Source organism: Hyperolius riggenbachi, chromosome 2, assembly GCF_040937935.1.
Source record: "Hyperolius riggenbachi isolate aHypRig1 chromosome 2, aHypRig1.pri, whole genome shotgun sequence".
NCBI classification, from domain to species: Eukaryota; Metazoa; Chordata; class Amphibia; order Anura; family Hyperoliidae; genus Hyperolius; species Hyperolius riggenbachi.
In genome coordinates this window covers 163,051,682-163,067,416 of record NC_090647.1, presented here as the reverse complement: position 1 = coordinate 163,067,416, position 15,735 = coordinate 163,051,682, and the positions used below count along the sequence as shown (strand labels likewise).

Sequence of the window (15,735 nt, the reverse complement as noted above, 5' to 3'; positions counted from 1 at the left end):
TCAATTAACCCTTCGCACACTCACATGCAAATGTTCAAACAAATGCATTCACAGATTTGCTCATCCAGGCACAACTGTTATCCCTACTGCTAAATTAAAAGCCAGGGTTTTAGTTCACAGAAGAATGCATTCTTATGCTTAGTCACCTATACTGCGCAGAAGTACCCAGGTAAACATAGGTGTCCTAACTCTGGCCCTGTAACATGCATAGTGCAGACATGCAAACACATTCATTGCATCAAACCTATCAATGGATTAGGAGCACACATCCTAACTTCCTCTCCTGGGAAAGACAGTGCATCTTACCAATCGCACAAGGGAGCTAATTTTATGTGTCCATGTGCACTATGCGCATACACCAGCATAAGCTGTCTGCATGCTGACAAACATACAGGGGAAGGGGGGAGTGCACCGAATTAGACCCTAGCCACAGGGGTCAATGATAAGAATAAACATACAAATATCCAGGCACATCGCCTCTAGTTAGGACATTAAATAAATTTTTAGGGAAAGGGAGGTGCTGAAGGGGGTGTGGCTAGAAACAGCAAAAATCAATTAACCCTTCGCACACTCACATGCAAATGTTCAAACAAATGCATTCACAGATTTGCTCATCCAGGCACAACTGTTATCCCTACTGCTAAATTAAAAGCCAGGGTTTTAGTTCACAGAAGAATGCATTCTTATGCTTAGTCACCTATACTGCGCAGAAGTACCCAGGTAAACATAGGTGTCCTAACTCTGGCCCTGTAACATGCATAGTGCAGACATGCAATGAATGTGTTTGCATGTCTGCACTATGCATGTTACAGGGCCAGAGTTAGGACACCTATGTTTACCTGGGTACTTCTGCGCAGTATAGGTGACTAAGCATAAGAATGCATTCTTCTGTGAACTAAAACCCTGGCTTTTAATTTAGCAGTAGGGATAACAGTTGTGCCTGGATGAGCAAATCTGTGAATGCATTTGTTTGAACATTTGCATGTGAGTGTGCGAAGGGTTAATTGATTTTTGCTGTTTCTAGCCACACCCCCTTCAGCACCTCCCTTTCCCTAAAAATTTATTTAATGTCCTAACTAGAGGCGATGTGCCTGGATATTTGTATGTTTAGCTCTGAATTTGACATCTTCTTTCTGCTTAATAGATCTGCCATAGTATTTAGAGACCCCTTGAGATGAACTGCTGAGATTGACTGAAGATTCTGCTCTGCCCAGTCTAATATCTGCAGCACCAGCCCTAGAAGCTGATCTGATCTCGTTCCTCCTTGTTTGTTCAAGTACATTACAACTGTAATGTTGTCCGAACGGACTTGTAGATGGTGGCCGTTTAATCTGTATGTCGTTTGTATCAAAGCTTCCTTTACTGCAAGTAGTTCTCGGAAATTTGATGATTGCGACATTACCTCCTTTGACCAAGTACCCTGTAAACAGATGCCTTCTATGTGGGCCCCCCAACCTGTGAGACTGGCATCTGTCGTTAGGATCTTTGTTACTGGACACCTCCACAGTCGACCTTGTGTAAGATTGTTTTCCTGAATCCACCAATCTAATGTCTGTTTTACCTCTATTGGTATGCAAAGAGTTTGGTCTAAAGCTGTATGAGCTCCCTTCCAGTTGTGTAGAAGCCATTGCTGAAGAGGTCTTATATGTTTCAGTGCCCAATATACTGAAGGTGCTGTGGAGGTTAAAAAACCGATCAGTCTCATTACCTGTCTTACTGTTGTAATAACTTCCTCCTGACATTGCTGTATCATTTTCTGAAGTTTTACTATCTTGTCCTGAGGGAGATACAATCTTTGTGAAATGGAATCTATCCTGAACCCCAAAAACTGAATTTCTTGTGTTGGGACTAGGTAAGACTTTTGATGATTCACTAACCACCCGGTTTGCTCCAATAGTCCTATCACCATCTCCTTGTGGTTCTCCAGACTCTGTATGCTGTCGGCTACCACCAACAAATCGTCCAAATAAGGAATTATTAAAATTCCCTTCAGGTGTAGAGCTCCCACAATCTCTGCCATGACTTTTGTAAAAATTCTGGGTGCCGACGAGATTCCGAATGGGAGACAGCAAAATTGAAAATGTTCCAGACCTACACTTGTCTTTACACTGAACCGAAGGAAAACTTGAGACTCTTTTCTTATTGGGATATGCCAATAGGCATCTGTTAGATCGATATTGATCATAAAACAATTTGGGGATAGAAGGTTTTGCATTGTGAAAACCGTCTCCATTCGGAATCTCTCGTACCTTATGAAAGGATTCAAAGGTTTGAGGTTTAGTATCAATCGATACTGCCCCGTGGGCTTTTTTACCAGAAACACTCTGGAATAAAATCCTTCTCCCTCCTGATCGGAAGGCACTGTGCAAACCACATCTCTTGCGAGCATATCTTTCACAATCTGTCGCATGGCCCTCCTTTCCTCTGGTATTTTTGGAGCCTGAGTGACAATAAATCGTTTGGGAGGAGGACTTGAAAACTGAATCTTGTATCCATTCTCTACTAGATCTAGAATAAATTTGTTTCTTGTTATTTCTTTCCAACCTAATAGGAATGCTTTTAACCTTCCTCCCACCTTGTTGGCGTCATGGCTTATCTTTATTTTCCGCCGCTCTAAAGAGCGGATTTTTCTTGGTAAACGCCTTATTACCCATCCAAGGCTTACGCCTCTGTTGATCTCTGCCCTGTGTCTGATTCCTCCGAAAAAACGGTCTCTTTTTCGGCTCAAACTTCCTCTTTTTAGGAAATGTAGTTTTCTTGCTGGCTGTCCGCTCCAATACTTCTTGGAGTTGAGGGCCAAACAACAACTTTCCCTGGAAGGGAAGACTACAGGCTCTAGCTTTGGAAGCTTGACTACCCTCTCAAGTTTTTAACCATAAATTCCGACGTGCATTGTTTATTAATGCTGTAGATTTAGCTGTGACCCTTAAAGACTCTGAGGCTGCATCTATGACATAGTCATTGCCTCCTTCCACAACCTCAATTGCTTCTAAAATATCTTTTTTAGGGGCATCCTGCTCTACCAACTTCTTTATTCTCTCTAACCATACTGACATGGTGCGAGACACACAAGTTGTCGCCGCAGCCGGTTTAAAGTTAGTCGCACAGGCTGAACATGCCTTTTTTAGAGAGAATTCAATTCTCTTATCTCCTGGGTCTTTTAATCGACCTAAATCCTCAAAGGCTAACTCATTATCCTTCTCAACCTGACTAAAAGCTGCATCCAGCTTGGGACATGATTCCCATAACTTAGCATCCTCTTCTGAGAAAGGAAAACGCCTTTTGAATCCCTTTGAAATAAACAATTTCTTATCGGGTTCTTTCCACTGTAATGTGATTAAATTTTTCATTGAATTGTGGACTGGGAAACAAAGTTGCTCAGAGGGCTCCATACCCATATACAACTTATCATGTAAGGATTTCTCAGAGATCTTTTTCTGGGGTATATCAAGGGTTGAGTAAATTGCCTTCAACAATTCCTCCGTCTCTTCAGAAGCAAATTTAAACCTAGAAGACTTAAATGCATCCTCAGGATCTTCATAATCTGACAATTCTTCAGAAGATTTAGATTCTGGTTCACCAGTGTCATGGTGACTATCCTGCTCTTCCTCTGAGGAATAAATTATCCTGGGAGATTTACTCGTAGCCTTCTTGGGTTTAACAGGACGCACTGATTGTTGATCTTGTGCTGAGGTAGTTGGTAGACTCTCTCTAAATGCCTTAAAGGTCTCCACCATCTCTTGCCGCATGGTGAACATAAAGTCTTTACATGAAGCTGTATTATCCTCATTAATGATACTAGATATACATTTCTGACATGATGCTTTTGGCCAGTGTTGTTGTAAAGGTTTGTTACACAGAATGCAACTCCTGGGCCTATCAGAGTTATCAGACTCCATAGCATCCTAGGAAAACATACAAATAACATAATCAATGTTTTATCCTAAGACCATCTTTTTCAGTAAAATCACCAGCTATTCTAACATCATGCCATAATATAATGTTAATACCATATATATCCTGAAGGCCAATCTATGTTCAGCCTATAATATCAAATCATATGAAGCCACCAGACTGCTTTACCCTTAACAGCCGCCCACATGATCAATATATATCTTTTCAAGCTATAAAAAAGATCCACAGAGATAGGCAAATACAAGTATCCCCTGCAGACCTCCATTGACCAGACTGCGGCCTATAGCAACATCAGACCTCGCAGACCAGACGGGCGACCTGTCCTCCGACACTGCCTCTTACCTGATCTGCCGTCTTCTGTTTAGCGTCCATCTCCTCCGACACACCAGCCGCGTGTGAGGATGGACGCCGCGGCTTCTAGACAGACGCGTGATCCGGAAGCGGAAATGACGTCACCGGACGTGACGTTTCCGTAAGGGCGGAAGTACAGGGCTGACAGCCGGCTTGCCCATGCTCCGCTCGGACACCCTGCTCAGCGTACTCCCACCTAGCAGCTACCTCTCCGCCTCCGCCAGGTTTAGCCACCTTCCGACACGCGGATAGCCTCCGCCAAGACTGCCTCCAAAGCCGCCTTCAGCCTCCACAAAATCGGACGCCGGATACCAGGTAGCCACCATATCCATCAGGACAGGGCTACATTATAGTAGTTCTTATGGCCTCAGCACTGCCTGGCTGCTGACCACAACTAGCTAAGAGAGCTAGGTGTTCCCCGGAACAGGAAACACAAAGAACTGGTAGGTAGAGATTAGAGGTGGAACTTATAGAGAGCTAGTTCTTTGTGTTTCCTGTTGGGGGCGGGCCCGAATCTCATATGTAGCACCTGTCCTGGAGGGTTATTGGAAAAAGATATGTTACAGCTGCGTAGCAATCCCCGCATTCTCAGATCCACAGGTTCTAATAATCTAGTCATACCCAGAGTCCACTTGGAAACTTTTGGTCCCAGAGCCTTCTGTCATGCTGCCCCTACGTTTTGGAACTCCTTACCTCAACAGATCAGGACAGCCCCATCCCTGGACGTGTTTAAATCCAGACTGAAAACCCACCTGTTCAGTCTGGCATTTGCAGAAATATAACTTTTGTTGTGTGAATACTTCATCCTACTAATTACTGAATGTGAGAGAGCCTAAGCGCTTTGAGTCCTATGGGAGAAAAGCGCTATAGAAATGTTATTGTATTGTATTGTATCCTTCTAAAATACATAATTAGCCCCACGCAGGATGCATAAATTGGAATTAGTATATCAAAGCTTCCATTAAACCAGCAGCCGTGTTAACAGCTTAGGTGATTTGCTATTTCTCACTTCCCCCTCCTTGGCAAAGTTAATAAGCATTTTAGAAAGCTTTCATAGAAGTAATACGGCACGGAACAAACCTGGAGAAGCCATTACATCACACGCAATATTCACTTCACTCAGTGGAATACGCCAGTGAGACATCTCTTCTGTGAAGCTTAGAGACCGAGATTCTGAACGCTCCAACGCAAAGGCCTGAACATTTATGTAGACTGGACCCTGAATTACCAAAAAATAAAATAATTGGCAGCTGTATCAAATGTATTAACATTCTTAATTAACATCTGCAAATCCTTCTCGCATACTGCTCAATAAACCTTGCAGGGGATTGGAATTCCTCAACAAATAAACAGGTTCTGGCAAAAAAACATTCATTTTTTTCAAAATTATTATAAATTACAAATATTATTGTTGTTTATGTATTTATTTATTTTTTAAAGTATTGCGTTGCCCTGAAGAGAAGCAAGACCTTCGTGGAATAAGCCAACCTAGGGGCATCTCAGATGGCTGCCCCAGGAGTGCTCCAACCAGTAGAGTCTTACTAAGCATCTCTAGTAGGAGGCTTGGTCCTATACTCTGTAAAATAAAGCTGTGTTTGTGTTTTGAATGACCAAAGGTTCATTGTTGTTATGATCCAAGGGCCTAGGTTTATGTTATGATCCAAGGGCCTAGGTATAGCCTAGGTTTTAGGACATTGATATTTCAATGATATTTTGTATACCTTACGGTTTGGCATAACTGTAAATAAAGATACTATACTGCTGCAACACTGTTTTTATTTGTGTGGTTTCAGTCAATAAAAATATTAGAAAGAGACAATAAATAGGGAAAAAAAAAACAGACATGAGCAGTGCGAAGTACAGTGAGAACCAGTAAAGTTTCACTGTGATCACTACAATGATTCAGGAGGGTGTACATGAAAGATATTAATAAAAAATATTATAGCAGAGGTATGTTGATGCTGGATCCGTTTACCTTTGTATGCTGTCTGTTCCTCTCCTCTTTCCCCGATTCCCCTAAGTACTCTTGGAAAATCTGACTTTTGGCTAAAGTCAAATTTTCACACAGGAAGAGGTAGGCTTGCTGTGATGGTACCTCCTATCACCCTCCCATTTCCTCCTCTTCCTCCTCCCCTTTCACTCCCTTCCTAAGAGGAGTGAATGAGGAGGGGTAGAGAATGAAATGGGAGGGCGATGGGAAGGAACACAGTAAGCCTACATCTTCCTGTCGAAAAAATTGACTTTCGACTAAAGTCAAAATTTCAAAAACCTTGTTCCGAGGACCAGTAGGAAGGAGAGGAATGGCCCATTCACACTTAAGTGATTAGTGGGTGATTCCAGCTAATCACTAAAGTGCTAGTGCTTTTTAAAGCGTTAGTGCTTTATTACCCTATGGCAGTGTTCTCAATGCCGCGATTGGTGCCAATCGTGGGCATTTTGCGATTAGCGCCAATCGCAAACATGTTACCTGCAGTATTTTTGGGGCTATTCTGGAGCAATCACAGTACAGTACGTAAGAACATAATGTAAAGCCAATGGCCAATCTTTGATTCTGCTCACAGTAAAAGGGTAAAGTATAGGATTTTCCTTTGGCAGCTTCTTATATTAGCAAATACAAGGTTGTAGGCATTAAGAATTATAATGAATTAAGTCTGCCAAGACCATATGCACGTTAGTGATTAAATGCATTGCTATATGCAAAAATAGAAAAACGTCCTCCCTCATGTAAGAGAATAATAGTCGTATATGTACTGCTATGTGAACAAAAGGTGCCAAGCTGAATTTATTTACCATAAGCCTATATACCTATAAGGACTCTTGCTAACATACACTGAATATAATAAAGGCATCTAACTGGTGTTCTATACAGAAGAAAGGCTATGCAAAGTACAGTATGTGTAGCTTGAAGCTTTTTATGTTATTGCCATGTGAAGAAATAGAGAACCTTTGTAATGATTTGCTGTGTTTCAGTTGGGCACAATAGCTTACGACGGGCATTTCCTTTCTGTGTTATCGTCCAGTGGCCAACAAAACTGACGTCTGGAAGCGGCAACCTACAGGAAGAAGAAATTAGTGTTAGAAAAAAATGAAGTCCCACATTTACAATTGTATTAATTCATACATGTAATTCATCACTTGTTGTACAGTGATAATGGAATTTCTCCCGGCTTGTGTATCCTCCAGCTGTAAAGTCATGTTTTACACAAACTTAATGTGAACCAAGCACCATTTTCGCATGCAGGGCATTTCAACAGCACATTAAAATGCATACTAACAATGTAGCTCATTACTACAAAAATTCAATTCTACCTCTTCTTTTTACATTTAAATGTTTGTTAGGGGCTTTTATTGCTCTACTTCTGCAACCTGCCATCCAATAATGAGCAGGCAGATAAGGATCGCAGTAATTAGCAGTAGCAATGAGCAAACAAAAGCTTTCATCAGCAGGGATGGTAGATTGGACACTGTACTTCAAACAGTTTAGAGTCACACTTGATTACATTCACACCTTCCCATGGATAAATAACGGTAGATGGAAGGGGAAATGGCAGCACCTACAGCTATTAGAAACCAGGACAGACTGCAGAAATAAAAAGCTGCTTGGATCCCTTTAATGTAGTTCTATATCTCTACCGCCATTTTGATACACATTTTTATATTTCACTATTGCATTAACAACTCTAAACAACTCTCGGACATTTGTAGATACAGAAATGTGTGGGCCGCCATCTTTATTCTCTTAGAAGAATTCCTATTGCCTGGCTGTCATAATGCTTTTCTGTCTTCAGGACTATGTATGAATCACACAACTAGAAAAAGACATATGCATAAAATATCCCTTGAAGTGGCAAGAAAAAAAATGTAATAGAAAAGTAAATGATCTAATAGTAAAGACACCAGTGTTCATGTTCAGGCTTGACAGTGGCTTTGTTTTATCTCTGTCCCATGCTACAAAGGATTAATATCAGGTCTTCTGGATCAGTAAATGTTCAGCCAAAGGCCAAATGCCACCTCTGGGAAAACCCGCACATCAAAAGCGTGTAATGTACATGATACGTACATAGAACGATCTATAGACACTGCTGGCTGTATGGTGCCACAGAGTGTTCACAGGCTGGCACAGCAGGAATAAGGGATGAAAACTCTGAAAACTCATTAGTCTGCAAGTTTTCAAATACTAAGAAAATATGCTTATTTACAATTCAGTAATATAAATAATACTTTTTTTTCAGAAATAATAGAAGTAAAAAAAAAAAGATAAGTACAAAAGATACACCTCTAAGAATTTGTTTACTTTTTCAATAAATACAATAGAATAGAATAGAATATTTAAAAGATGTTACAATGGGAAAACACAGACTAAATCATTTATATATAATTATTGTAAAAATGAAGCATTTTTTTTATTAAATTATTTTTCACTGGAGTTCATCTTTAAAAACAGCACTTTCTTCTTCAGTGGGAAGCTTATTGCAGAAGTTAGATCAGAACTCAAGTGATAAAAAAAAATTATTTTAGCTTAGCAGCTAGACAGACACTATTAGTAAACATTGTGCTGTACAGTGTATCAGCTTGCATGGATAGCAGAAGATACACACAAAAAAAGCAGAGAAATCTCACTGGGTACATTATAATATATAAACATAACAGCAGTGCAATTGCAGCTTTCAGAGCGGATAAACTGTACTTTAGTAACTTGTAAATGGACAATGATACTTGTGCACAAAACCAAATATGATAACTATATGGATAATAAAAAGTAGGAAAATATGTTTTTATTGAATATTGCTCCAGTTCACTCCTTGTGAAAGTCCACAACACTTTTGAATAGCCGTATCCTGAAAATCCTCTCCAGGTTGCGGTCATCCCTGCTGCTTGTGCACCTCTTTTGCAATTACCTTTTGAGGCTTACCCTCCTTATGGAGGGTGGCAATGATTTCTTCACAACTGTCAGGTCAGCAGTCTTACCCATGATGATTCCTACTGAACCAGACAGACTCAGGAACCTTTGCAGGTATTTTGAATTAATTAGCTGATTAGAGACTGACACTTTGAACCTAGAATATTTTTCACAATATTCTAATTTTCTTAGATATTGATATTGTCTTAAGCTGTAACCCATAATCATCAAAATTATAACAAAAAAAGGCTTGAAATATCTCGCTTTACATGTAATAAATATTTAATATATTAAGTTTCACCATTTAAGTTGAATTACTGAAATAAATGAACTATTGTATGAAATTCCAATTCTGTAAAATTCACCTGTATGGCAGAATTTAATGCTACCAACCGCTCCAGTATCTCGTGCTGGCATTGCAGGGTCCTTCCACGCTTATGTCAATGCAGCCGTGGACCAATCTCAGTCACAAAGCCAGTCATCAGGGACACTACCGGCCAGGTTTTATACTGCAATCCCAAGGAGTCTCATTTTCACTGCTCTATCTCCATCCCTCACCTTCCTCTCCTCTCTTTCCCAGGATAGACTGCCGGGCATCTGATTCAAAGTATCGCTGCAGAAGCGTTTTGAGTGCATAGACAGCTCTTCTGCCTATACCTTACACTCTATAATCTATGCCTATATAAGCTTTGTACCTACCGTAGGTATTTACTTTATATATCAGCAGACACTGTATGTATCTACTGTATATTTAATGTATGCTCAATGTACTTCTGTTACAGTACCATCACCGACCCTGTTTGTGCCAAAATCAATTCTGGGTATACCTCACGTTGTACTTGGCTAAATAAATTCTGATTCTGATTTTAATACTGCACCCCTTTCCAGACTCACTTTTAATATCAACACCATACAGGCCCATTTCTCTAATAAACTGTGTTGATAAAATAATAGATACAATTCTAGTGATGAGGGAATTGGAGAATTTAATCAATAGTCAGATCTGATCAAACAAGGTTTATACCTGGCACATCAATCTTTATTAATATCGGATATTTACTGCTTAATCTACAAATTACCCTGAGAATAAGGGCAAAAGTGTGGTCATTACTCTGAAAAAATATCACCGTGTAAATAGAATAGTAAATTGGGAATTACTTATAAGCCAAATCCCTGTCTGTATTTCAAACTTTCAGGGTCGGTTTCCACTATGACAGCATGCATCTTGCAGGACACACACTGGCACTTGCAGTGATGGGAATATGTATATGAATTCCTGTAGCTGTGCCATGCAAAGCTATACGGATTTAGATACCTGCTGCGGTAAACTGCAGAATGGGTTCCGAATCACGCTGGCATGCAATTCGGATGGCAAGCCTATTGACAGAATATGCAGCGTTTGCCGGCTCAAATCGTATGCAAGGAAATGCTGAGGGTTCTGCACCAGTGGAACTAGGCCCGAAAGGGAAAAAAAATAACTCTGCAGTAAATGATTCCTTGTTATGGCAAATTCCTCTATGCAGCCATTCCAAAACCAAGCCCATTATCAGTCCATTTATCTAAAGCAATAAGGTAGTGTCTGGAACTAAGCTGGATTTGCTGTAGGTGTACATTTGGGAAAGTGGACTGGCTCTCCTCAATTTTCACTTGTATTATGTTACTTTTCAACTATGCATAGTTTGCTTAACCCTGATGGAGATAACAGCTGTACAGTTACAAAAGTTGCATTGATCAGCACATATGAATAATGGGCTAACTTTATTCACAGGAATCAGGCATCTGGTCTGAAAAAACCTCTGAAGTTCTCAAAGTGCAAGCAAACCTTTTTAAAATAGCTAAAAATGAGTGCCTTGAAGACACTGGAGCCTTTCACCCAACATCTCATTGTGGCTTAATCAAAACGTAACACATTTTCTGCAATTTAAGGGCGTACCCACTACCTGATTTTTCACACGACTGACAATTTTTTTGAATGACGAGCGATTGTTTCCGCAATCTCATGACATAGGTATAGGCATGCAATTACGCAAATGACGTTTGGCGACACACGGCAACAAAGACTGTAACAGCGGTTAGGATCTTTAAGATCACAGACTGCTGTGCAAAGTTCCGCGATTGCTTGAACTCCTGTTCACGCCCATCATGTGCCGTCCTGTGTACCTGCTGGCAGGAGGATGGATCGGGGAACAATTATCATCAGGGGAAGTTGCTGTGATCCATCTTCCCGCATCTTTAGGCAAGTATTTAGCTTAAAGTGGATCTGAACTCAGAACTTTAGATGTGATAATAAACCTGGAATTGTCCTTCATGTGGAGAGGAATTGAGCTTAAAAAAAGTCATTTGTAAGTAGAGGACTGCCTGTATTATTACTTTATGCCAGGAAACTGGTAGTCAGGCCCGGATTTACATCACAGGAGCCCATAGGAACAGATGTCCTGGCAACCTAGACCTGGCCCTCCATGAACCTACAAACCCCCTGCCGCACTGCACTGCAAGTGTGCTGGCTGACCCAGCTGTCCTTCTCCCTTACTTCCCTTGCCCATCATAGCTGGCTATAGGTGCCCTTTAGTATTAGGTAGCCAGAGCTACCCTCAGTATTAAAGCGAACCTAAACTGAGAAGGATATGGATTTTTCCTCTTAACATAATACCAGTTGCCTGACTCTCCTGCTGATCCTGTGTCTCTAATACTTTTAGCCACAGCCCCTCAACAAGCATGCAGATCAGGTACTCTGACTGAAGTCAGACTGGATTAGCTGCATGCTTGTTTCAGGTGTGCAATTCGGCCACTACTGCAGCCAAAGAGATCAGCAGGACTGACAGGCAACTGGTATTGTTTAAAATGAAACATCCATATCCCTCTCAGTTTAGGTTTCCTTGAAGTACCCGATTGTGCCCCTAACTGAAGGAAGATCTTGTCAGTGGAATGCTGAGAGCAGAGTGAGTAACCTCTCATTTACACTCTGCTCAGGACTCAGCATAGGGAAGGATAGAGGGACTTTTCCATCATCAGACGCCTGTAGGCACGTGCCTACAGTATGGTAAATCTGGCCCTGCTGGTAGTAATACTTTGTAAAGTTTTGGTTTAGATTGCTAAACTCAATGTTTAAAAGTTTATACGGTTGACAGAGCAGCCCCTGTGGAGCTAGAATCACTATTTGGTTAGGATGAGATGGCAAACCGCATAAAGAAAGTCTGACCAGGTTACACACATTTAAAGATGGGATGTGGAACTTATAACTTTTCAATAGTTAAGGTGTCCACAAATTTTATCGATTTTCCCATTCAGATTCAATCAATCTACAGGGCATTGATTCTTCAAAAAAGTCTGATCAGTCAACTTTTGGTGAATTTTGTGCAAACATCGATCCAAAAAGAATCCAGACATAACAGAAGATCGGCTCATAGCATTGCACTACATTCCCTGCTGAAATCTATTGAAAATGAGTAGGCAGTGTGTGGTAGGAATTCATTCCTTTCTAAAGCAATTGCCTTCAGAGAGGAATCGATCATTTGCCACATCGGGTGGAAATTTACAAGTGCACGGCCATCTTTAGATACAGTATTGATGTAAATTACTCAATATTACTTTTTACATTTTCTTTCATATACTGACATTGTTTTACACTATTTCTGGCTTGGTTCACACATAAAAAGGTGTCCATAGTGTACATTCCCGTTCCAGTCCTGTCAGTTTTTTTTAATCAGTTTACTATGTGTTTCTATGGCTGTGTTCACACATAAAAGGTGTACATTTCCAGTCCAGTCAGGAAAAACTGATAGAAAACTGATGCAATACTGACAGGACATGACCGAACCGTAAATGTACAGATTTATGTGTGAACCAATGCTAAGTGAGCATTTATCACTTTCATGGCACCCTGTACCATTTATATACACTAGTGGATACACATCATCATGTAAAGTTCCGTATGCACGCTTGACCACTTGTCACTCATGTGTCCCAACAACGGTAAACCACAGTGATTATCATCTATGAAGTTCAGACAGTAAGAACTGCTTTTAGTTGTTCATATTAAACAATAACAAATTAGCTCTATATTGAAACTACTTACATGAGGCTAGTTACATACTTTTGTTTCCTAATTTTCGCGCTTCTGTGAATAAAACGATTGTCAGACCATCATTGTGCCATAGCTGCATTCAAACGTGCTCCGAAGTAGTTTGTCGCTAACCATTGGGGATTACTGGTACTCGTTTTTTTATGACATTGATCCAGCATGTGTATGGAGCTTGAAGACATTTACTTTTAGCATTACAGGCTTTTATGCCTTGAAGCCTGATCATTTTGGATGAAACAGACATTGCTAAGCATACAAAACTACAACATTTCAGCACATAAAGGAAACTATAAGGCTCCCTGCACACTGCAAATCCGTTTTCCGATTCTGATTCCGATTCAGATTCCGTTTCCATCTCCGATTTTCAATTCCGATTTTACCTTAATACATTCAACAGAAAAACGGATCAAAAAATGCAGCAGGCAGTAAAGATTAAAAATCGGAATCGGATGTAAAAACCGATTAAAAAGCGGAATCTGAATCGGAAATGCATGCAGTGTGCAAGAGGCCTAAAACACGCAAGTGAAAAACTTCCTCTAAGAGCCACTGTGACTATATTGAACAAAAAAATTTAAAGTTACGTCGTTTATTTAAATTACCATTTCAAAGTAGCCATAAATATTACAGACATTTACAGAATTCAACAACAGATAAAACACATTTCCATCAAATCAAATGCAGTACTAATAGTTCCTTTCACTATCTTCTTACAATAAGTAGGTTCTATAGAGAAAAGACCAATGAGATGCTAATTTTTGTAAGTTGATGCAAATACTGTTCCAGTTCATATGCAGATTGTTACTGAAAAAAATCAGAGGCTGCATCTGCGTCTGATTGGTCAAATCACAATCTGCATGTAATATGCACCGAAACTTGCACCAAACAGAAAAAAATAGCATCTTATTAATTATCCCTAGTTATCAGTATCATGGAACACTTGTACATTGACTAGACACAGTAACGTTTCAGTTTTGTTATGGTGAATTACCTTGGCCATGCATCTGCAAAAGTCAATACCAAGATTAGGCTGGAGTGGAATAGAGGAGGCTGTTTTACAATGCTGCAGCAGAAGAAATGCATTCTCTGGAGTGATGAGCCACATTTTAAAATAAAGCAGTCTGATTGAGGAAGGTTTAAATTGGTTTTAAAAATACAAAAAATATTTTTTCCGTTTGTCACTATGGGAATTTGAGTGCACCTTGTTGAGAAAAGCAAAACATTTAAATAGGATTAGCAGGTGTCTGCAATGTGTACATGTAAAAGTGTCACCCGGTAAAAAGGGCCCCGGAGATTGCCACTACCTGTAGTAGAAGATCAGTAAAATTACTGACTTATTTCCAATAGTAAAATACCGATTATCTTTACTATGATCTACTCTCATACAGAACACTCCTTACATAGTTACATAGTTATTTTGGTTGAAAAAAGACATACGTCCATCGAGTTCAACCGATGCCAAACCCTAAGACCCCCTCTGGTGCTGCCTATCCTTAACGTTAACCTTAACTCAGCATACTGACATGAAAAGGTGATTGGGCATGTTGTTATTTTGCCACTTCCCATAAGTTCACTTGTTTAAGGAAGAAGGTGATCTGCAATAGTGTAATAAGTTATACTTCAGGTTTCACTCAGTTCAACATTAGATCATGTTTCAGCTATACACGGTAAACGGAAACTGGACTTGACGGTTATTCACTTCATATCAAACTTTCACTGGATATAATTAAGAAAAGATAATTTTATTTATTTGTATTTATTTATTTATTTGGGGGGGGGGGGAGGGGGAGGGTTGGAGATGATGGGACAGAATGATTGCTTTTATTCTAGAAGTAAAATGTAATTTGCCTTTTTAAAAGAAAAAAAGGTATTTGTTTACTTTTAATTTAATTTTTTAAGGATAATTCAGTTTAAAATGAGAAAGGTTGGTTTCCCACGATGCATCACTCCTGAATATGGAGGGCAGAAATTATCTCTTCATGCCCCCTAGAAAGCAAGGCTACACATCCAGAACTGCTGGTGTATAGAGAGCCCGTAGCTACTACATTTTACAGAGCCACATCATTTTATATTAATATCACTTACAATTTTGGATTTCGTTACATTTCTGAAAAAGGTCCTTGCAAGCAATCTTTTTAATATTATTCTGCTAACAATCTATCTCCTTAGATATTTCGATAATATCAATGTTAAGTAGAACCTAAAACGCAAATTATATATATATATATATATATATATATATATATATATATATATATATATATACACACACACAGTGGCTTGCAAAAGTATTCGTCCCCCTTGAAATTTTCCAAACATAAATCAATTTTATTGGAATTCCACATGAAAGATTAATACAAAGTGGTGTACACGTGAGAAGTGGAACGAAAGATTCCAAACATTTTTTACAAATAAATAACTGCAAAGTGGGGTGTGCGTAATTATTCAGCCCCTTTTGGTATGAATGCAGTCAGTTGCCCATAGACATTGC

The 15,735-nt window shown here is 39.7% G+C and overlaps 1 protein-coding gene across 1 annotated transcript in view; it reads right to left on the bottom strand.

The window, feature by feature from the left end:
• The window catches only part of VWA8 (von Willebrand factor A domain containing 8), a 476,746-nt gene that overhangs the window by 214,409 nt on the left and 246,602 nt on the right, over positions 1–15,735 (bottom strand). The window contains exons 28-29 of the mRNA XM_068267802.1: positions 7,211–7,319; positions 5,347–5,485 (exon numbers count right to left, since the gene is read on the bottom strand). Coding sequence (XP_068123903.1) covers positions 5,347–5,485; positions 7,211–7,319 — 248 coding nt within the window. The remainder of the gene's footprint in view (positions 1–5,346; positions 5,486–7,210; positions 7,320–15,735) is intronic.